The sequence below is a fragment of the Camarhynchus parvulus genome, chromosome 3 (assembly GCF_901933205.1).
Source record: "Camarhynchus parvulus chromosome 3, STF_HiC, whole genome shotgun sequence".
Classification (NCBI taxonomy): domain Eukaryota; kingdom Metazoa; phylum Chordata; class Aves; order Passeriformes; family Thraupidae; genus Camarhynchus; species Camarhynchus parvulus.
The window spans coordinates 22,552,617-22,574,983 of NC_044573.1; the positions used below are offsets into that span (position 1 = coordinate 22,552,617).

Below are 22,367 nucleotides of genomic sequence, written 5' to 3' on the forward strand. Positions count from 1 at the left end.
CTAGCCCAGGATGGAGATCCTGTCAAGGTCTATTGCTTTTCTGGGGATGGGACAAGGGTGTTTCCACCGCCCTTTTCTAATGTGGAATACCTCTGTCTCTTGTGAGCCCAGCAGGATAACTCAGTGGACTCCTGATTTCAATACATCTACTTTCAGTATTTGCTATTATTTTGTGAGGCAAGGTCCAGAGAAAGGCATAAAGCCCCACTTACCTGTAGGGCAACTTTCATTAGATGGCATTTCCTCCCATACAGACCCTGATGATAATAACACTCTCTAGAGCTGTTACAGGTTAATTTCCAGATTAACCCATTAATCTTTAGTCTCTGGAACTAAAGAAGCCATTATAGAGGCCAGAGTAGACAAAGATCTGCTGATCCATCACTTCAGCTTGTGCAAATTCAACTGAGAAGCCTCTGCAACAGGTTATGTGTGTAGGCTTGTTCTGGAAGACCAAGGAGCCCTTTAGGGTCAAAAAGCTTTCAGTCCCCCCAAAAGTGTTAGCTGATTTGTGGTTTGGGCAGCATTTGGCCAGGTGTTTTCCTTGGCTGTACGTGCAAGTCTACAGAGAATCTGTTGCTTCTCAGTGCACCTTCAGAGTGTCCTAAATGCTCCTGAAACCCTGGCAAGGCTGAGCTCCCTCACAGACCCAGTGCACAGTCAGTGCAATCTCTAGAGCAGGGAGCAGTTTGATTAAATGGTGTTTTCTTTGGTGAGGGAGGGGAACATGGGGGAAAGGACCCAGTAGCCATTGGAGATGTAAAATTAAAATGAATTTTGGTCATTTTAATAAATATATATCAAGGAAATTTCACTTTACTACAACAACACGTTAGTATACAAGCATCTAATATTTAAGCTTAAAACATCAAGCGTTTATCAAATATTGGAAAAGAGCAGACATTACTAGACTATCTGGATATAACACAAGAAAAATCAGGTTTTTTAAAAAATTGGTCCTTGTGGACAAATGTCTAAATGATGATCCTACTCATACACTGTATGAATGAGATCTATATTTAATATTATTATTATTAATAAAAAAGCTTCTGTCTTGGAGAAATCAGGAAGGACTTGTACTTTCTTTATTTGTCATTTTTCCCAATGATAACCCTTACAAACTTATCAGTTTAAATTCACTTGACTTCATAAAGGTTACCATTGATTTATATCCTGCTGTGTTTGTGGTCACCTTGGCTGGGGGGTAGCTTTTCCCTGTGACCACTGGGCTTTCTGAAAAAGACCATACAGTTTGCAAATGTATTTTGCTACCCAAAATAACCATGGCCCAGGACTCCTCCAGCTGAACCCATGAAACCCAAAGCAGGAGCTCTTAGACCCAGAGACCTATCTGACTCCAGTGCCAAGCCTGGGGCTGTCCCCCTTGGGGACACTCCTGCCCTGCACTGAGCTGGCTGCTCCCCCAGCACAGAGGTGATTTTCACCCTCTGGGCAAGAAGCAAGCAGAGATGTCACTTCAGTGCAAGATGCTGTGGGAACAGGCAGCTATTTATGAGTCAGCTGTGGCCTGGATGTGGCTATTTTGCTGAGCACATCCTGCCAGTTGTTATAGGGACTGTGGGAACTAATTAATTTGGTGAATCTAAGACTCATTTCTGGTCCAACCCCAACTAATGTCTTCTGGGCATTTTACACAGCACACTTTTGCAATCAGTCTACCTAGGGATGGCTAAATGTTGTCCTCAGCCACTGAAATCTCCAAAATGTTCTTTTTTAAAATTAAACCCTTTACATTCATTCAGATAGAACTGCTTTTATCGCCACATTATTAATTAACATTGTGCTTTTTGCCTTCTTGTCTTTTTTTAAATCAACGGCAAAAGTCATAGAAAACTCCCGCATGCTTTTGCAATCTAAAATAGAGAAATTATGTGAAACAGAACAAAGTATAAAACATGCCACTGGGTCATGAACTTCATTATACGAAGAAGAAAAAAAAAAGAGCCCCAGCAACAGACAGTTGCCATAGAAACACTCAAGCATCGAATGCTTGTTTACAAGAGACATCTCTCTATTGTTTCTTAAATCCCTTCCTAAGGATGGCAAATCAAAAAGCAATTGAGCATCAAAAAGGAAGAACAGAGATGTTTGAATAGGAAGTTGAACTCAGTACTTCAAAGGTTAAAGGTTTCTAATAATATTGATCCACCCTGTGGGTTTCTTTTTTAATCTCTGTTTAGGTTAAATCCCTGCTGTATCAGATTCATACTTAATTTTCACACTGGCAAAAATTAAGACAAAAAGTAAGGCACCAAAAAAAAACCTGCTCTGTGTAACAACAAACCTCATTAGTTACTACAGCCGAGGTGAAAACATGCAAGTACTTGAGCTGCATGTCTGATTCTGATTAAGATTCCATAAACAGGTTATTTCTTTATGCTATGTCCTATTTTGTCAGTTGAACAAGACGCTGAATACAGGAATTCGAGAGTATCACTACAAAACATAAGGATGGTTTATTCCCAATCCACGAAGACAGTCCTTTGTCAGAATGAATACTGAGTTACAAGGAGCACATCATCCTTGCTGGTAGCATCAATTTGTTTACCAGACTTCTAATTCCTTGGTAAACATAATGGAGGTTCTTCTTAATTAATGGCAGACTTCTTGGGGGCGGGGATATGTAAAACGATATGTTTTCCCCATCTGGCTGATTGGCATTTTCAGCAACGAGTGCTCCACCATGGCTGCACAGACTACAGTGCTCAGCAGCAATGCAACTGTGTTCTTTCTGAAGTCTCCACATTTATAAATAGCTGCTGATGCAGGTGGCAGAGACTCTTTACGCAATCTGCTCTCCACTCTACGCGTCACGTTTGTGGCATGATTGTACCATTCGTAGAAAACTATAAAAAATCTGTTCAAAATAAAAATTTGATAGAGAAGGAACATGCTGTGCATGCTTCAATAGAGCAAGAAAGATGCCTCATATTTTACTTCCTTTGTTGCAGCAGATTTTATTACTTGGTAAAGATTCCTTTTTCCTTAAGGATTTTTTCCAAGATTCACTTACGTTGCTCTTGTCATTACATCCAGTCTCAAAATAGTCATAAAATTTGCCTTTACATTCAAGAGCATGGGTGCCTCTTACAGGTTCACAGTTTAGGGTGATGCTTTCTCTCTCAGGTTCATTACCTCCACTCTTGTCATTAAATTTTGCCTTTTCCTGATTACTGTGAGACCTGCCATTAGTGATGAATATTTCATTAGCAGGTATCTGGTCATCATTTCTGTAAGAAGGTGCACTGCCAACTTCATAATCCACCTGCTGGGAACAGCTTGGCAAAGAGATGGGAGGGGAGGAGGAGGAGGAAGAAGAAGAAGAGGAATTACTTTCTGTACTAGCATTAACAGAGTAGGGTAGATTTAAATAGTGACTGCCACATTCTTGATAGAAGCAGCACATGTGGAGCTTCTCATACTCCTCCTTTGCCATCCGAAGGCGTTTTCTGTATGGGCAGTCCTGAGGCACAAACCACTCTTGTGGGGAGGCGCCACTGAAGGAGCAGGTGGAGAAGCACCAGTTGTTCTGCATGATGATCTCTCCGTGGATTCTCTTCATGAGATTGTTGATGAGGACGGATCTGCGCAGGTAGACTTCAGGATCATCAATGAATTTCAGCTTTTCCAAAGACATGTAGAGAATATGGGCCCGCTCCTCAAACACAGAGATCGTCTGAAAATGCAAAAAACACATGATATGGAACTGAAGGGAACCAGTTTTGTTCCAGACAATGACAAAGGAAATGAAGCAAAGTATTCCCTCTGTGTCACTACTTTTCTGTTCTTTTCCTGAGTTATCTAAAGCTGGCTTTTTTTCATTTTGCACATCCTTGTAGCTGGGGACTTGCTTTTTCTCAGCCACAGCATTCCCCCATGTTTAGGGGGTAACAGCTGAGCTTAGGAGGTAAGTAGCTGAGCATTACACCACAGAGGCAATTGCAGGGCAGAAATCCAAGGTGGGAGAGTGAAATCCAGATGCACACATCTGGCTCTTTAATTACATTTGGGATTAGAACATAAAATTGTTGTGCAGTTTTGCTCCAGTGATGGCTAGGGGGGCCTTTTGTTGCAAATGGACCCAATTCCATCATCCCCTGTGGGGCTTCTGCAAAGCTCTGAAGCCAAGCAAGGGTCCTTCCTGCGGCGCCAAGGTTTGCAAGAGGCAGCCAGCAGCCATCGCCTCACACAGCAAGTGCTGGAGCATTTCATCTGCTGCCAGTGGAAGGGGCCCTCCAGCCAGGAGGTCTCCATTTGCCAGGCTCTTACACTGCTCTTGTGCACAGAAGTGCATGCAGGGAGGCAGGCAGGGAGAAACCCATCTCAAAGCATCCCAGCATCTGGAGAGCAGCTGTTGGCCTGTGTGCTACGCCCTGTGCTCTACAGGACCGGTGGGAATGCAGATAGGCAGGGATAAGGTCAGGAAACGATGGGAGGACAGGGATTTGCAGAAATCCTGGCTCTACGCCCACAGATTTGTTCTCCCTTCCATGGTCCTTCCAGGACTCCCTTTCTCAGCACGGGCAGCATGAGCAGGTTACTGCCCCTGGGAGGCCCTGGATTCTGCACTGCAATCGCTACCCTGGGAATCAAAATAAGAGAGGGGGCAATGCATGCTACTGTAAGCACTAGTAACTGATTTTCATTTTTAGTAAGAATTTGGTTCGCGTAGGAGGAGAGCAGCACAGCACAAAGAGAGACTGCTCTAAATCCCCCCATCTATGGCTTGATCATTCTTCCCTTTCCCACATGGTTACAGCATTTTTGCAGAGTGGAAGTCGTAGCTATGAGGACTAAAAGAGCTTAAAGCACAGCTGCTTTTCACATCCATTCAGCTCTCCTTAGCCCTCTAGCTCTTTCCACAGCCTGGTCATGTCTGCGAGGCTTAGAAGCAGCACAGTGCCTCATAAAAACAAAAATTGGCCATAATTTCATATGAGTTCACAGCTGAAGCTCTTTGTTAGAGAGAGTAATTTTCTATAATAAATGACTCATTTTAAATTATATTAAGCCTATAGGTTCATTTGCGTCCTTTGTACCTGCTGCAGCAACAGTCAGTGAAGCCATAAAAGCCTGGAGCAAACAAGTAAGCCTTGAACTGCGATGCTCCTGGAGATATGTACTGGAGGGACACCAGTAGGAACAAGTTGTCAGAGGCTTTCTTCTACGTGTTTGCCAGCAGCCCTCTGGAGAGAGGCCCCAGGCCCAACCACCATACGCTCTATGGGACAAGTAATCTCAGAACATAACTCTTTACTGGGTGGCAGAGGTATAAACACGTAAGAAATTCAAGGAAACCTGGTGGGCATCCTCCCTGTGCCAGAGCTCAGTGCTGTAAAGAAGAAAATGTATTTGGGCTGAATGGAAGAAATTGGTGACCCAGAGTTTCTGACATGCTACACCTCTGCAAACAACATGACAAAACAGTAGCTGGGTCTAGCTTACCAATGCTTCTACAACTGCTTCTTCTTGCTGTTAGAAAAGACTAAATAACTATTCCTCCTCCCCCTCTTTGTAAGGAAATTAATTACTGATACAAAAATCCAACAATCTTGTAAAAAAAAAAAAAAGCCTGGCTGAAAATTGGGAGAGCAATGTGACATGTGTGAGACACTCACTAACCAGAGAACTTTTTTCAACACCCTTGGTGCTGTTTATTCACTGCTTTGGCAGCAGACCAGACATCTTCTGAAATTAATAATTTTTTACCTTTCTGGTCCAGGTACTTATTTCCAGACAACTCTATTTGTAGCTGAAAATTCCTTCAACTACTCTAAGGTCTTTGGAAACTGAGCTCAGCATTAATGCTTGCTTCTCCTCCATAGAAATCCCTCCCCCATTGCCAAGAGAACATGGGTGGGACTCGACTTCCGTGGGCCAGGTGGGAGTCAACAAGGTAAGGATGGTGTCCCAAGGCATGAGCTAGCCTTAAGCATTTCACCCCAGTCATTCAGTTCCATGCAGAACTGAGCCCTTAATGAAGAGGAGCATAAAACCTCGCAAAAAAAGAGTCAGATTTCAATTTATGTATTCACTGGCCTGGGAAACGTTTGCTCTAATCTCTCCCCTGGCAACTTTCACAAAAAAAAATCCTTCATTTACTAATCTGGTTTTGGGAGTTATTAGCTTTTTAATAAACATGATTAAATACTGAGGGAACTTGTACTCGCTTTCCAAGCCATTCTGGTTTTTTAGAGGATCTGTGACCAGTGAGGGGTATATGGAACCTCTTACTATTTTCCCCTCTGGAAAGAAAGTTTTATATGAGTGGGAAATATTTTACTTATGTTCTTCCTTTCTGTTGTTTAAATGCTGTTACAGATCTGTTTCTGTAAGCATGGCATGAACTAGCTAAGAACAAAATAATAAGAAAAAAAAAGTTATTCTCAGCATCCCCATTTGCAGTTGTTATTAATGCAGAAACGCCTTTGCTTCTTTTGCAATTGATGACAATACAACAATAAATGTGAAGAAGTGACAACTGTTTGTTTCTGAGCAAACAGCTGGATCATTCTCCTAATTTCAGCAGAGTATTTCAGCCTTCTGGAAATGGGTCAATCGAGTGTTACTAAGCATCTGAAACTCAGAGTAAAAATAATGACTATTAGAAAACGTACTTTATGCGCACAGCTGCTGAGTGGCGGATGAAAATCCTCTTCTTCCACATATTTCCTTTTAAAGTATGTGATCTTGGATGTTGTTACAGGATTTGAAATTCCCCTGTAATGTGATCCTGTGGGTAATAAATCAGATATGACAAATGACATGCGGTTTGCCGGAGGTTCTCCAAACAAAATACTTTTCATTTCCCTTCGCGCTACAGGAGAACGCCGCCGCATATTTTCGCATCTATTCGCGGCGATCAGAAATGAACCCTCTCCCGATCAGAGCCCGACCCGGGGCCGGTGTGAGCGGCGGCGCGGGCAGCCGGGGCCGCCGCAGGGCGCTCGGCCGCCGCACAACTTCGCCCCCCGGCCGCTCCCCGGTGCCGAGCGCCGCCGGCCCCGCGCACCTGCGGCCCCGCGGGAGCCCCCGCCCTGCGCCCGCCTCGCTCCGCGGGCAGCCCCCGGTGCCGCCCGCTCCCCCGCGGAGGTGCGGTGCCCTGCCGTGCCTACCTGCGGCGGGGGGCCCGGGGGCCGGCGGGGCCGGGGCCGGGGCCGGCGGGGCGGCGGGGCCGGGGCGGCCGCAGCAGGGCGGCTCCCAGAGGGCGCGGTAGGCGGCGAGGTCGGCGGCTCCCTCGGCGGCGATGGGGCGGCCCAGCCGCTGCATGGGCAGCACCAGGGTCATCGCGGGCGCCGGCACCTGGAAGCGAAGCAGCGCGGTGAGCGCCCGCCGCCCTCACCTGCCCCCCGCCCCGCCGCGTCCCGCCCCCCGCGGCCCCCGGCAGCCAGACCTCTGCGCACACGTATATTAAAAACATACGCATATCGATCTCACACAAACACGCGTTTGGGGTTTATTCCCCCCCTCCTTACGGCAGGAGAAAGAGCGCAGCCCTCTCCCACAAAGGGCGCGGGGTCCCCGGCACCGGGAGTTGGTGCGCGCTCCCCCCGGGCCGCCCCCGGCCCCGCTCCCGCCACCCCCGGCCGCGCTCCCGCTCGCCCCGCTGCCCCTTCCCGGCCTCGGCGGCGCTCACACACCGGCACGGATCCGCTCACTGGCTTCCCATTTCCTCCCGGCGGCGGTGGCACGGCGCGCTCGGCACCGGCGGGGTGCGAGTCTGCCTGTCTGGGTGCGTGTGTCTGCCGTGCGTGTGTGTGTGTGTGTGTGTGTGTGTGTAGAGAGAGAGAGAGAGAGCGCGCCCAGCAGTCCGGGATCGCGTTCCTTTCTTCTTTCTTCCCTCCCAAACGATACAGACAGCGGAGACTTAGGTAGTTGTTTCCACTAGCCCCGATCGGACTGAACTGGATCTGCCTCCAGTCAAAACACTGCGAGACTAAGACAGAAAATTGGCTCCGGTTTCACGCCGTGAGTTGCGGTCCCACCGGAGCCAAGCACAACATCGGCGGAGCGGGCGGAATATTAAGCAGGAGCGGGGACTCCGGGGCCAGCGCCGGGCTGCGAGCTGCCTCCTGCCGCGCCAGCGGGCGGGAGGGGAGGGGAGCAGGGGGGGGGGCGGCAAACTTTCTGCGAGGAGCGAAGGATGAGTTCATAGTCACCTACTTCTTGGCAGAGGAGCGCGGAACAATGCGCCCAGACACGGCCCGGCCCCTCCCTCTCCTTCCTCCTCCTCTCTCTAAGAAAGCGGGATGTAGTTTCCCCGCGGCGCAGCCCTCCCGGAGGAAGGCGACGGCCCGAGCAGGCGGCGGGAAGGAGGGGCTGCAGGTGGGCAGGTGGAATTTCAGCAATTGTTTGTGTTAGCAGCTGAGCGCTCTCGAACAAGAGGAAAAAATAAACCGCAGCAGAAGAGGGAGGAAAAATAAATCGTTCACATCTGCCAGTTGTTTTCTTAAATCCTAGCACAAGGCTGCTACTTTATTAAGAAACGGCTTCCAGCGTGCGCTGTTTGTGTCTTGGATGCCTGCGTGCATGGATCTGCCTTGCCTCCTCAGCGGGGCAAAAACGGGAGCTGAGAGCACAGGCAGCTGAGGTCCCCAAGCAGTTTGCCTCAGTAAAGGCCACCAGCCTCGCTGCAGCCGAACTGACAGGTGCCTAAACCCCTTCCTCAGAGCCAATTTACTGCTAATGCACTGCATATAGCCCTCAGGAAAAAGCACAGGGAATGGCAAGCCACTGGACTGGCCCATTGAAAATTATCCCTGACATGGACAACATATATTATTTATTCCCCACACATTTTCTTACCAGCTGAGTACCAACACATGGAAGAAGTGGTCAAAACAAGTGAGTCAGTCTGCTGATGTAAGAGCAGGGCCAAGAAGTGACCCAAGAACTAGCAAAAAAGTCATACATTTTGTATCTGAAAAGATTACGCTGTCATTAGAAACCAGCAATGGACTCTTCTCATTAATCCAGATGGAGGAATCATTCACAGGGGCACATCAATCTTCTCACATTGGCAAGACATCAACAGTCAGTGTTTATCTTGAGAGAATAAAGGTTGGAATAAACTCACTGCTGCTTCTGGAAGTCAGGATTTCTTTGCTCATAATGAATTCAGCACCTCTTTGTGAATTTACTTTTTTTTTTAATGAGAATCAGAGATTTCAAGTCTGCATCTTTTTTTTACCATATTTTCTCACAAATAGGTCTTTCTAAGCTCAAGCAGAAACATGCAGGAAGGAAGGAAGGAAGCGCTGGGATGCCTTCTGCCCAGTGCTGCTCATTTATCTTGAAAAACTGAGTTCTCCGGGCAGCCACAAAAGTAAATGAACTGTTTCTGCTATTTACAACATGCAAAATTAATAGAGGCAGGCCAGTTCACTTCCATAAACAGCTACTGTCCGTGCACATTCTCCATGTTTCCAAACTGTGTAAAAACACGGCATAAATAATATCCCTTCCCTCGGAGAAAAAAACCTCGATCACCAGAAAACCAAAGCCCCAAACAAAACTTGTAGGTCTCAGTTTGTGTTATCAAGATTTAGAGGGGGCTGTCAGCTACAAAATAAATCCTATTTTGTGGGAGAGGAATTGCTTCAGCATACAGAAGCTGAGAATGAGTCCTTTTAAAAGGTCTCGTGGCTCTGGGTGTGCCATTTGTTCCCCTTGGATGTTCAGAAGCACTGATTTCCAGCTGCTGCAGATGAGTGGGAAGGGAGCTGCAAGCACCCAGCACATGGGAAAAGTCCCTCCTTGCAGGTAGAGTTGGACACAGCAGAGCTGTGAGCCAGTGTTTACTGAGGAAGAGCTGCTGGACCCAGCTCTGCAAACAGAACCTCTGGCACTGCTCCCCAAGAACCAGCCTACTGCTTTTCCCATTAAGGGTGGCAAAATCCATTCCTGAGAATCTTGCCAGAAGTCACACAGCAAATCAGTGTCAGCGCCAGAAATAGAACCAGATCTCATCATCCTCCAGCCCAACCCATTTCTATTACATTATCTTATGCAATGGAGGGATTTCATCCAAAATCCTGTTGGTTTCAATGAGACTTTGCAGAACAGCACACACATTGTTACATTTTCATTAGCGCCTCTGGAAATAAAGGATGAAAGATGTACATTTGAACATACAATACATTTACCATATAAAATTACAGCAAAAGGTTGACACTTAAGGCTGGATTCAATTTTGAAAAATCCATTTGGGAGCCTTGTGTGGGCTTCAGTGGCATGGAAGCCAGGCACAGTTTTTTATTGAACCCAGCCCTCCATCCTTAGGCTACCAGAATTTTTCCATTTTGTCAGCCAAATGCATTCAGTGTGAGGACACCCCGAGGCATCTGCAGCAGCCTGAAGGTTAAAATGTCAAAGTTTTTCCGTGTTCAGTTTCACACAGTAAGACGACTATACATTGCCACACTACTCCATTTGCTGGGGTTTTCACTCCCTATTCCTCCAGAGCCATTATGATGTTAATGAGAGAACTGTAATGATGCCATTCACACTACAAAAAGCCTGATGCGATGTCAGAGAAAGGGGCTTTTTATACAGTTCCAGAATGCCTCTAAAAACCCAAACTTAAATATAAAATGCCCATGACTATAAAGCTGCAAGTCTCACTGAGACCAATAAAAACAAGGGAATAGACTTAAGATGGCTATCCCTTGTTTAGCCCTGGGTTTGTACCCAAGCTCTGCAGCAGGTTCAGTTTTTATCACGTAGTGTGGAGCTTTCCATTGCATAACAACATGGCTTGAGAGAATAGCGTTTCTGAGCTGCGCTGTATCATTGTTAACATCTGGATTGCAGTGCTTAGAAAACAAAATTGCCATCGTTTTGGTAGCTGTTACCTCTCTGGTGTTTCAGAAAATTTTCAATGCAGAAGCAATAAGGAATGCCACTGCACACAGACTGTGCAGACCCCCTGTCTAAGGAAGCAATGGCAGCTGGCAAAAGGAAGGGGAAAGGCACAAACACATACCCAGATTGAAGTACCTCCCTTAAAAAAACCCAACTGTATCACCTGTAAACTAGTCCAGGCTAATCTCACTGTAAACCACCTGCTCTTTATGGTTGATACAACAAACTTTGGTGTCACCAGCCTAGCTGAGGGAGGCAGGGCATCCTGTGGACAAGAGCGTCATGGAAAAGGGCATAAAGGCTCCCCTGGGAGCAGCAGATAAAGGCATCAGGACGCCAGCATCACTGGCAAAGAGAGCAGAGCCATGCTGTGGAGACAATGGTGGAGTGATGAAAGCTGTGGCAGAACTGTGACAACCTCACATGGGAAAATAAAAGACTGGATGGAGGCAAACAAGGAGGACAGGCAGGAGGTGGCTTGGCTCTGACCACAGCAGCGGATAGGGAAGAGGAAGTTGGGAGCTTGTTTTAAAGAGATCAAACTGGCTGATATGTCACAGGTTTAAGGAGGAGAAAGTTGCAAACAGAGATGGGAGATAATGAGGGCCTTGATTAAAATGTTTATTGTTTGGATAGATATGTATGTAGCTGTAGTAATGTTATGAATGGAGCAGTGGAAATGCAAGGGCCAGCTAATCACAGCACACTGGGGCAGCCCAGCCACAGGAAATGAAAGCAAAGGATCAAAGACAATCCTTGCACTCAGGGCTTTGGAGGCAAGCTGAGCAGCAAGGCTGCAAGAAGTGGAAAAGCCTCTGGAATTGGCCATGATGGATTTAAATTGAAAACTGGACTTCCAAGAGACTTCCATGGCTGGGAGATTTCTTCCTTCTCTTACTGGTATAAGATAGCTGAAGAGAACTGCAGCATGCCAGTGCAGAGCAGTTCCTGGTCTGTGGTGAGGGAGAGTCACCAAAGAGGCAGCAGGGGGTAAAGAGGGGAATGAGGACAGGTGCAGTGAGATGTTCTGGGCCCGAGGCAATGATGATTTTCTGTTTCTTCAGCTGTACCTGTACCAGGAATGTGTAAAACACCATCTAACAGAAGCAGGATCCAAGGGCAAAATGAAAGGGTTAAGGCTGGCTGAAATAGCTAGACTGGTAGAACAACAGGTCTGTGTGCCAACAGGGTCAATTCAGCTTTTCATCCTTTGGAGGTATAGATAAACTATAGACCTGCCGAGTCTAGTGTTTTCCCTGTATTTCTTGGCCCTTACTTCAGGGAATTTCAAGGAATCCACTGTTTTTTTTTTTTCTTTTGCTTTCTTTCTTTTTTTCCCCCTCCTTTTTCTAGAGCTGGACTTACTGTTTGGTAGAAAAGGAATTAACTTGAAATCAGAAATTGATTTCGGTGTCAAGATACAGCCCTTTCATGGGAGTTTTTCAACAGTATCTTCACTTAACTTCTACCCTAATTTAGATTATGCAGCTCCAGATGCTTAAGTGTCTCTTTCTCCAGACACCATTTAAAACAAATATTTCTCTAATTTTTCTAATTTCCATATTCCATTTTTTTTTCTTTACATGCTTTTCAGTTGAATTGTTCCCAGAAAGACTTTACGGAGTTACTCTGGGCCAGTATGTCAGAGTCCCCGGGGTTTCAGTGAAAAAGAATATTTAAAAGAAAATGTCCTTTTGGATTCTTAACCCTTGTACTTTCTCCTGCTTTTGGTTTCTATGAGGCAGAACAAGAAAAAGTTTCTGTTCTGACAGAAAAGGTGTTTCCTCTTTCATTTGTCTGGAGGTATATGTCACCTATCAGAACTCTTGATAGCGAATATGCAATGATCTCTTAAATGCTGGTTCTAACAGTTAAAGTTTTCCCCAGAATTTATGCAAATATATGAAAATGCAAGCAAAATTGTAATTTATTTTGCCACGGGGCTCTGGCAGATATGAGAAAAGGTGCCATCACATTTACTGCAGCCATCTCCCTAAGGCTGCTTTGCCTGCCTGGTCTGGGAGAACAATAAAGCCCCATGGTATTCATTTCAGTAAGCATAAATATTTTTTCCAGTGTTCTTAGCCAAAATGTCTCATATGCTCTCTGCCTCCACCCCGCTGGTGGCTGCGTGGCCTTGCTCGACATAAAAAACTCTGTCCAGGATGCACTTAGCTCAGGGGGGGTTTAGTTCTCAAAACGCTCCAGTATCCCGAGGGCAAAGGGTGCTCCTCTTGCTGCAAACTGCAACCGAGAGCATTTCGGATCAGTTAACCTTTGTGAGCGGTTTAACACTGAATAGGTGCTCCCAGGGCTGTTATTGGGACTGAAGTCGGAGAGAAAAAGGAGCGCCGGTAGTCAGGCGGGGCTGAGGAAAAGCAAAGCCCTGCTGTTGCATAAGGAGACTTCCCAAATCACCAGGCAGTGCTCATCACTTGCTCTGGAAGAGAGGTACCAATTAAAAGCGCTTCCCCACTTAACTTTCACTCCCGTGCACAGCACATGCGTGTCACTGGCACCGTAAATGGGATGGTTTATGGAGTTAATTATATTGCATTCCTCACTTTTTGTCTGCCGAAGAAAGTAAACAAAACAAACACAAAAGTGTTTTGGAACAAAGAGCGAGTTGTCTCCCACTTTGCTCTGTGCTACTTTCCACGAAGAATGAGAGCTATTGTTATTCTTTTACAAGTTTCCTTCTAAGGGAAATAAACACCAAAGGTAGGATTCCAAGGAAATGACTCACAAATATTGGCAACAGGCTCTGAAAATTGGATCCAGTCTTCGTAAAAGCCTTTAGCAGAATACTAAACCCTCTTATTGCAAAATAAACTTTTCCCAGATGAGCTCCACATCAGCTCTGCGAGTGTGTGTGTGTGAGACAGTGTGTTAGCACTCGTAGACAGGAGCAGAACCCATTTCTCACGTCTCCCCTTCTTCCCTCTGGGGCACCGCTGCCGATGCCATTTTTAGCTGGAAGCTGGAAATCTTTAACAACCGCCTGAGTCATCCTGGGGAGAGGGAGGGAAGGGATGTGCCTCACCTTGCCGAGCCGCAGCCTGCCCGCCGGCCGGCCCCACCCAGGGACCCCCGGCCGAGGGGGCCGGGCAGACGCTCTCCTGCAAGCCGCTCTGGCAGGAACATTTATCCTACAGCTGTATCAATGAAGGGCAGAGCACAGAAGGGATTTTTTTTCCCAATCCCCTGACATTGAATCGAATTCAGCAGGGCCAGATCAGCCTCTAATAATCTGTTTTCAGTCACTGAGTTAGCCTTTCAGATGTGCAGAAGGTAACCATGCACCATGACTCATATTTTATTTCTTAATCAGGAATCCCAGGAACCAGGAATGCAGACACTGAAAAATCAGACAGCTGAGCAAAATCAGTGCGGCAGGATTACCATCTGCAAACAGAACAATCTACTTTGCATATTTATTTCTCAGCTGTTTAAAATTTTGAATCATAAATGCATATTCTGTATCACTTGTAATGCATACAGCCTAAATCGCTCGCACTTGCTCATGTTGGTTTGGGGAGTTTGTTTGTTTGTTTTGTTTTTGATGATTTAAATCTGGTTAGACAAGAGCAACAGAAATTGCAAACCTTACACAGAATTCCTTTGTTGCTTGCTTCTACTTAGACAAGCCTATTAAATGAAAGAAGCTGGTCCCCTCATTCATTTCCTTTGCAAATTCCTGTTTAACCACTCCAAATCGAGATGAAACAAACTGTGATGCTGGTCCAGAGTCAGATTTTTTTTTCTTTTTTTTTCAGAGAGTCCCTTTACAGTGTGCCTGAAAGCAACTGGCAGCCAAGTACCTACTTAAGACTCTAAAGGTTGCATTAGTGGAAGTTTTGTGTCTGGTTCAAGGCATTGCCAGGTAGTTTCTAAAGCCTGTAATTCACTAAGTGTCCAACAGAAACAGCTTCCAACAGGACCTCTAAGTAAGGAGCCATGTTTATATAGACTGTCTGAGACATTTGAATTGTGCTGAACTCCAGCCATCGCTCAACCAGTTATAACCAGCTGTCAGGGTTGGGAAGGAAACCAGGATAAACCAGTGTGGTGTCGCCTTCCCGAATCTGCTGGCAGGGTGGCACAGCAGGCTGGGAGGTAGGAGCTGCTCAGACCCCACCTCACTGCAGTGTTAGTGGGTGAATTTTAATATTCATCATTCCAAGGCTGCTCATTTTAGTGACAGAAAGGAGGGATCAGCTGGGAAGTGGCGGCCGCTGCAGGGAAGGCAATGCAGAAGGATAAAACCAAGCACATGATAGAAAACATTTAGAGATCCACAAGTCAAAAATCACTGTAATCACTTTGGCTGCCCCCTTTCTCAGCCTTTTGTTGTGCTCAGCTTTTTCCACTTTCCAGAATCCTCCTGAAGCAGCCAGAGCAGCCACAGCCAGAAGAGGCCAGCCAGGATCCAAATGCTGCTCAGGCACCACTGCTTCTCCCCCTCTATGTCCTGTTTTTCTCTGGACAACAGAAAATATCCCTGATTGTCTGCCTGGGTTGAGGCATCTGCAGGGAGCACCTTCCAGGAATGACTCTCACACATTTTGTAGAGATTAGGCACAAAAAGTTTAGTTACAGGATAAAAATCTCCCAGCCACAAAAAAGTGGCACAACTGCAGTGAGGAGCTGGAAAGGAAAGAGAATGGAGAGAGACCACCTTGCTATGGGACAAGGGGGGTTGATTTAAAAGCATATTTTAGAAAGCTTTCATTGCATAGTAAATACTTGCAATGCCCATGAAACACCTTGGGAAAGGAGAAATGTCTAAGTAATGAAAAGATTATAAAATTATGGTACCTGTGCTGTTGAGTATCCATTCTTTATGCACAAAGTAGCTCATGAGGCAAGCAGGCAGCACGCATGACCTGTAATCAGCAGGAGATGCTTTTGGCAGGGATGGATTAGTCATTCACTCCTGTGCTCTGGTGACATCTCCTCTGAGAAAGGTTTTTTTGGGTTAGCCTCACAAGCTCCAGTGCTAAGTGAACATATAAAATTTTGATGCAGAACTTCATATTTGACTGATTTTTTTTTTTCTAGAATTTCAGCATTTGGATAGATTCTTACTTACGTGACTATGCCTATTCATTTCTCAGTCTCCTTGCCAGTCTCCCTGTTTTCAGACTTCAACTTTTACTACCCAAAAAAAGATCAATTTAATCAAAATATGACAGGCTTTTTTTAAATTTTCAATTTACACTGCAGACCCAAAAATGCTAAGTTTTTTAAAAAAATCAAGCATTTTAAATTCAGTTTTTATTTTAAGCCCAATCTATTGATTTAATTGCTAAGGGAAAAATAATCTCTAAATATTTATATCATATGAAATAATTATGCAACCGCTGTCCTTGGACGGATAACATTCAGCTAAGATCTGCATTCAATTATTTAGCTGGTGCTACAGAAAGTGATTATTCCTTTTACTTGAGCAGTAGCTTAAAAAAACTTGAAGTTGTTCTGAGAATTAATTTTCAACTAGAGAACTGTTTTGAGACGTGTGTCCTGGTGGAGGCTGGGAACTGTAGCTCTGTGATCCACACCAGTGGTTCTTCCTCCAGCACTCACAGTTGGTTTTATTTAAAACTTCATTTTTTAGCAGTGCTTTTACTGCCATGAGCAGGGTCTGTTTATAAGGACAGTGCAGTCCAATGTGGATGACACTCCCAGGAGCAGGAAGGACCAGGTGTCCTGGCAGAGTCTCCAGAGCATGCTCTGGGCAGGAAGTGCAGACCCAGGCGTGTGTGGAGAAGGGGAACACATGGGTGTGCTCCAGCTGGAGCAACACAGGATATTCCCCCTGCTCTACAGGTGAAAGGGGTGCAGGAAACCAAGTGCTGGGCCCCTCACTGATGATGAGAATTTACTTTCCTCTGTCCCAGACCAGAGTAGTCTCCAATGTCCAGAAAGGAAGACAGTGTTATGTGTGGGAGGGACAGCATTTTCAGAGCAGGATCTGGTGCAATGGCAGTTACCCAAAGCTGTTCCTGCTTGGCTGCTCCAAAACCTCCTCACAGCTCCTGCACAGCTGTGTCAACCCTCTTGTTTATCCACATGGTGTGTCCTGGACTATATCTAAGCTCCAGGGACTGGGAGATGCCTAAGCTAAGTCCTGTGAAGTTTTCTCACTGCTGTGAGTAATGGCTAGGGACAGGCAGTTGCTTTGGTTTAAACAAACCTGTGCAGCAATACTCATGGTTTCAATCAAATGCACTACTCCCCAGATTTAACAAAAACCCAAAACAAAAACAAATTAAAAACAATACAAAACCCCCACAAAAACAAACAAAGAAACAAACAAAGTACAAAACAAAACAAAAACAGAAAAAAGAAGGTATGGAGAAGCAGTTATGTATTCTTTTATATTTTCAAGGGTTCACAGTATATTGATACTCACTCCAGTGTCCATATCCACATTCACCTACATCTGCAGCAGCAAAGACACTGTATATCCAGTCCTTCTCAAGCATGTGCTCTGGAGCAGAACAGTAACTCTTTTTTTTTTGCTAAAAGGAGAGAGAATTTTAAACTTCAATATCAGTTCATCCATCAAACCACCAAGAAAAACTGAACAATTATCAGCTGCAGTTCAATTATACAGTTGAATCATTTTTGTCATTGCAATGAATTTTCAGCATGAACTCTAAAATAAAATTTAGATCTCATGTTAAATCTCTCAAGTATTTTTTGGCTCCAGCTTAGCTGCTGTTCCATGATAATGAATCAAAGATTCATTTCCTTCCCATGTCTACTTCTTCTTGACACATTCCTGCTCACCATCCCTCTCAGTTACACATGCTCTCTGCTTTCACAAAAGCAGGAAAAGACTTTCCTCTCTCTGCTTCCAAGGGCCAGGCAGTGCCAGCCCAGCTCCCATTGAGCAGCTCCTGGAGCTCACCTCGCTCCATGAATAGTTTCTCTGAGCTCAGCCCCAGTGGAGCTGGCACAACCTGGCCTCCAGGAGAAAGATCCAATCAGCCCAAAGACAAAAACAAGCTCGCAGCAACAGTGCAGGGCACAGCTCCGAGAGGCACCAGCCCAGCTTGGGGACAGCCAGAAGAAGGTGCCAAGTTTCTGTTACATCCCAGGAGAAGTTTGCACAAGGTTACTGGAAGATTACAAAAAACTCTAAGGGAGATTCTTTGGCAGTTCTGTGCTCGGGCGACTTATTATTATGAGCTTGGGAAATATATCCTAGCTGTCTTTAATAGGAATGCATGGCAACCTCTGAAGGATTTATCATCTTAAAAGAGAAATCACAACAGCTAAAAATCTGGATGCTGAGAAATGTATCATTCAATTACAAAGCAAATTATATGGGTCTCCTGTGTGTGATTCTGCTCTCAAAAAGCATCAGCAGCTTCCTACTACTTTACAGACATGTAATTCCTTTACTTAGAGAAACACACAGTAAATCAGAAATAAGAGATCCTCAAGAAAAATATCTCTGCAGCAATTCCAGATCTGAGGGGCACAATAGGAGTTAAAAACCAGCAGAGCATAGCCAACAGTTGAGAAATAAGTCGGTAAACGTTATTCTGGGAGCAGTGGGTCACAGTATGTTAAACTGTGTACTATGTTTGTTGTCCGAAATTATTCCAAAAGCAAAATTATTCCAAGGGAGAAGGATAAATATCCTGGAATAATCCAAACCAAAAATCAAATATAAAGGGAAGAATAATATTTCATTGGATTCCAAGTCCATGTAATCTTGAGGGAATTAACCACTTGCCCAGGTTTTGCTGTCTATTTGTTTCTAAGGACTGAGACTGGAGGGAAAAGCATTAGGGGAATGCAGGGAATCTCAGACAGGGCACTAAAATTGAGTTACTCAGTTTACATACTGTGTGTGCTTTTAAATAAAGTTGATTTTACCTTCCAAAATCTAATCCCAGCAATACAGAACACATACTGTGTTTCAAAGGATGCTTGTACAAAGGAAGTACTCTCTTTAATAGAAGCCCAAAGTTAAATATATAAATTTTAATGCAGATTTTGGAAAGGAGGTTCACTATACTCTGTAGCAGGGCACTGGTCGGCCTAAGTATGATTCACCCAGTACCAATTGAGCCATTACAAACACAGAGGTGTAAATGTTACAGCTTGTAATAATTCCAGAGTTTCTGGAGACAACCTGATATGTCAGGTCCTTCTTTGTCAGTGTGCTGGGAACTACACACCTACTATGAGCTTTAAATGAAGAGTAAATGCATACCTAAAGAAGGTACAAATAAACCATTGCCTCTGCTAGTTTAGCAAGAATTAAGCTTCAACAGGTAGCATTTCAAAATCACTGCTGCTCTGGGGGGCTGTCCTGATGCAAGGTAGCACAATGTATCTGGAATTTCAAGTCCCATATTGAAAAATTTAAGCACCCATATAAAGTTTGACTTGCATGTTTTTTAATCTCTGAAGTAAATACATTCCTAGGCATTTTAAAGGCTGTTTCTTTTAAAGAGACTTCTCTGATTCAGCTGATAAAGTTCCTTCAATAAATGTGGTTTAAAACAACAAAATGCAACCCCCTCTGAGCACACAGTAACTTATATTTGGGCTTCAGCTGGCTGACACAATTCTTTTTACTTGGACAGCTTCAAAGGCAAACAATTCTAGTATCTGTAAGGCATCAATTTTCCCTCATGTTTAGGCTGTCAAGGACTTTTCCAGTCATGCCCCTTTCTCCAACCTTTATCCATATTTAGAAATAAATATCCAGAAGAACTTATGGAAATGGATCTACCTTTCTATGGAAAACAGCAAGTCTGGAGACCTTCTTCTCACCCAGCCTAACTGAAGGGCTTAATAAATTTGTTTGAAATTATTCTGCAAACCAGCAGAATTTTTGAGATTAAAAAACAGGCAAGAAATCCCCAACTTAGCTGGATCTAATGTGAGTCAATTCAAGTTTGTTAAGGATTTCTTTACTCGCTTAGTGGTTATTTCCCAGTACGGATGTGAGGGTTATTCCTAAAATACATGGACCAGCTACTCCTCCTACAGGTCAACACACTGAGATCTTCATTGGTAAGAAAATGGTTCTGCTGTTTCAGAAGGTGGAATATTTTTTTTTCAATGCTCCAGCCTGATTACAGGCACCCAATTATTTCTGGAGGTAAAGCAGCATTTTCTGCTACCCCTTGCAAAAGAGAAGAAACCATGATCTCAATTGTTTGTATTCATTAAAGATCCTCTAACACTTCATAACAGTAGGTTCTTTAACCCCAAGGCTTTGGCCAGATTCCAACTCAATTACTGTCTACCTGAAAATTCTCCCATTAAATTAGGATTGATGGATTTGTCTCCTCCCTTTAACTGGTGAGCAGCCATTGCTGTGAAGAGCTTTCTAGGCTTCATCTTCAAACTGATTTCAGGGTTAGGTTAGGAACATCAGTACACTCACATGACCCAGGACCATACACCAAAATTAGTACTTGTTAACATTTCAAAAGGACATTATTAATTAAGTAATTAAATAATGTGAAAAGCACAACTCCACCCTGTATCAAGAAAACAAACCAGGAAAGATCACATGCAATAAACTTGCTGAGAAATCCACTGGCAAATGGAGTTAGTGGATACAAGTGAAGGCTGAAGATCTAACTGCAGACCAACACAAAGTGTTAACGTTGTTCCAGATCCACCCCTGGGATAAACAACAACATTCCTAGTTTTAGTAGAAGGCAGAAATGTTTGTCATCCAGTGGTTACATGGACTATAAATTCATTGAATCACTTTACAGCTTTTGTTCTTTGATGGCAGCATTTGCTGGGGATGCTTAATTTGGTTTGTCCAGAATGACAAAGAATAGTTGAAGGCATGTCTGCCTACTGAGAAAGCTTTCAGTGAAATGTTCTGCATAATTAGAGAGGGTGGGATATGCACTCAAGAGAACAATTCCTTGAAATATTTCTGGCTATGATTGGTTTGCTTAAGTGTGGATAACCCCATTCCATGGAAGAGCCAAGAAGGGAGCAGTGCAGCACGTCTGTGAGATGTGCAGGGGTTTGGATACCAGCATCCTTGGATCTTTACAGGCTGTCTGGAAACACCTGCTCCTGATTTACCTTCAGTAATTGCTCTCTCTCAGCTTCCTAGTGGTGCTGATGCTCCCACACAACCTCACCTCCTCCCAAAAGGCTCCCAAGCACCAGCAGCAGCAATCCTTCTGCTCTTGTATCAGATGGCAAGGGCAGCCTAGGGCCTTGGAGGGGGTCCTGCTGTGGGATGAGTATTCTGGGAGGGGAAGATGAGGAAAAAAAAAAAAGAGGGAATGTTGTTGAGGCTTAGTAGAACCCCCAAAATAACATCAACTGTATTAAAAGGACAGAATTTTAAAATATGACACTGCTATACATTTTCTAATTGATTTTTTTAAGGATGAATTATTATACTAGAAACAAGTAGTGATTTCTGTGTCATCAAAATGGCTCTCTGGTATACCAAAAGTATTTAAATCCGCTCCTGCCTGCACCTATGGATTTAACTTTTAACAACTTTTGCTAGATTTTTTTTTCAAAATAAGATGAGAAGTGTTTGGTTATATTCCACTAGGCAACAGTCAGCAGTGTAAAATGCCTCCATGCTCAGCAGAGCTTCCTCAGGTAGTGATTTCCATGTCGTATTTAGCTGAGATAAGCACGGATTGGGGGGAAGGACAGCTCAGCTCCAGCTGTGCACTCCCACCCCCCTCGCTGCACTGGCACTCATTTAGGTTCCAATTCAGTCACACTGGGGAACTGATCTCACTGAAAACTAAAGAAGTCGTTTTTAGGTTTTATCCTGATCCTTCAGTGACTCTTGTTGATAGTAAGCATAACTGAAAGCCTGCAGAACTGAGGTATTCAGCAAATGTATTTGGCATGTTTAAGCATAAGCAGAAAAGCATTCTTCTGGATATAATACCATCGGCTGAAATTTCCATATAGTAATGCCTTACAAACTACTTCATGCTATCTTTCCAAGATGTGCATCAGTTGCACTGATTAATTTACTAGTCTGACAGGTCATTGACTGCCTGGCTATATCAATGACGTGGCAGACAACAGGAATTTTAGCAATGAGAATAAGAAAGGCAGTGCTGTGGGTGACAGTACTTGGTATTTGCTGGCAAGCCCCACGTGAAGAAGTTCAGTTAAAAACCCAGATGAGGAGACACAGAAGGACTCCATCAGAGGTGCCTGCTTGGCTGCACGGTGACAGATGGCAAAGGCTGAATGGTTAATGCCATTTCTCAGCCTACTGGCCTGGCTTGTGCTTCCAAGTGCTTTATACGGTCTCCGGAAACTGCAGCAAGCGTGTGTGATGATTTGCCACTGAGGCTTACAAAGATCTAGCTACATATTCATGACCTTTAGCCTAGCTGACTGATTTGGAGCTTTATCAAACAGCTGATTATGTGGCTATTCCTTTTCCTGCCTATTTTTTTAATATAAATATGAATGAATTCTGCATTCTGTATCTCCCT

General features: G+C 44.5%; 1 protein-coding gene across 1 annotated transcript; it reads right to left on the reverse strand.

Moving 5' to 3' along the window:
* Window positions 1-765: 765 nt before the first annotated feature.
* On the reverse strand, window positions 766-8,241 carry SERTAD4 (SERTA domain containing 4). Its single transcript, XM_030946193.1, has 4 exons — window positions 7,662-8,241; window positions 7,137-7,323; window positions 6,639-6,754; window positions 766-3,697 (listed from the first exon to the last, which is right to left on the reverse strand). The coding sequence occupies exons 2-4, from the start codon at window positions 7,306-7,308 to the stop codon at window positions 2,948-2,950; spliced, it is 1,038 nt and encodes a 345-aa protein (XP_030802053.1). The 5' UTR covers window positions 7,309-7,323; window positions 7,662-8,241; the 3' UTR covers window positions 766-2,947.
* Window positions 8,242-22,367: the final 14,126 nt, after the last annotated feature.

What these genes read in the sequence shown, in the direction of transcription:
- SERTAD4 (XM_030946193.1), bottom strand. Translation starts at nt 7,308, where the DNA reads ATGACCCTGGTGCTGCCCATGCAGCGGCTGGGCCGCCCCATCGCCGCC. An exon ending in CCCCGGGCCCCCCGCCGCAG is followed by an intron (nt 6,755 to 7,136) that starts GTAGGCACGGCA and finishes TATTACCCACAG; the next exon opens with GATCACATTACAGGGGAATT. An exon ending in TCAGCAGCTGTGCGCATAAA is followed by an intron (nt 3,698 to 6,638) that starts GTACGTTTTCTA and finishes TTGCATTTTCAG; the next exon opens with ACGATCTCTGTGTTTGAGGA.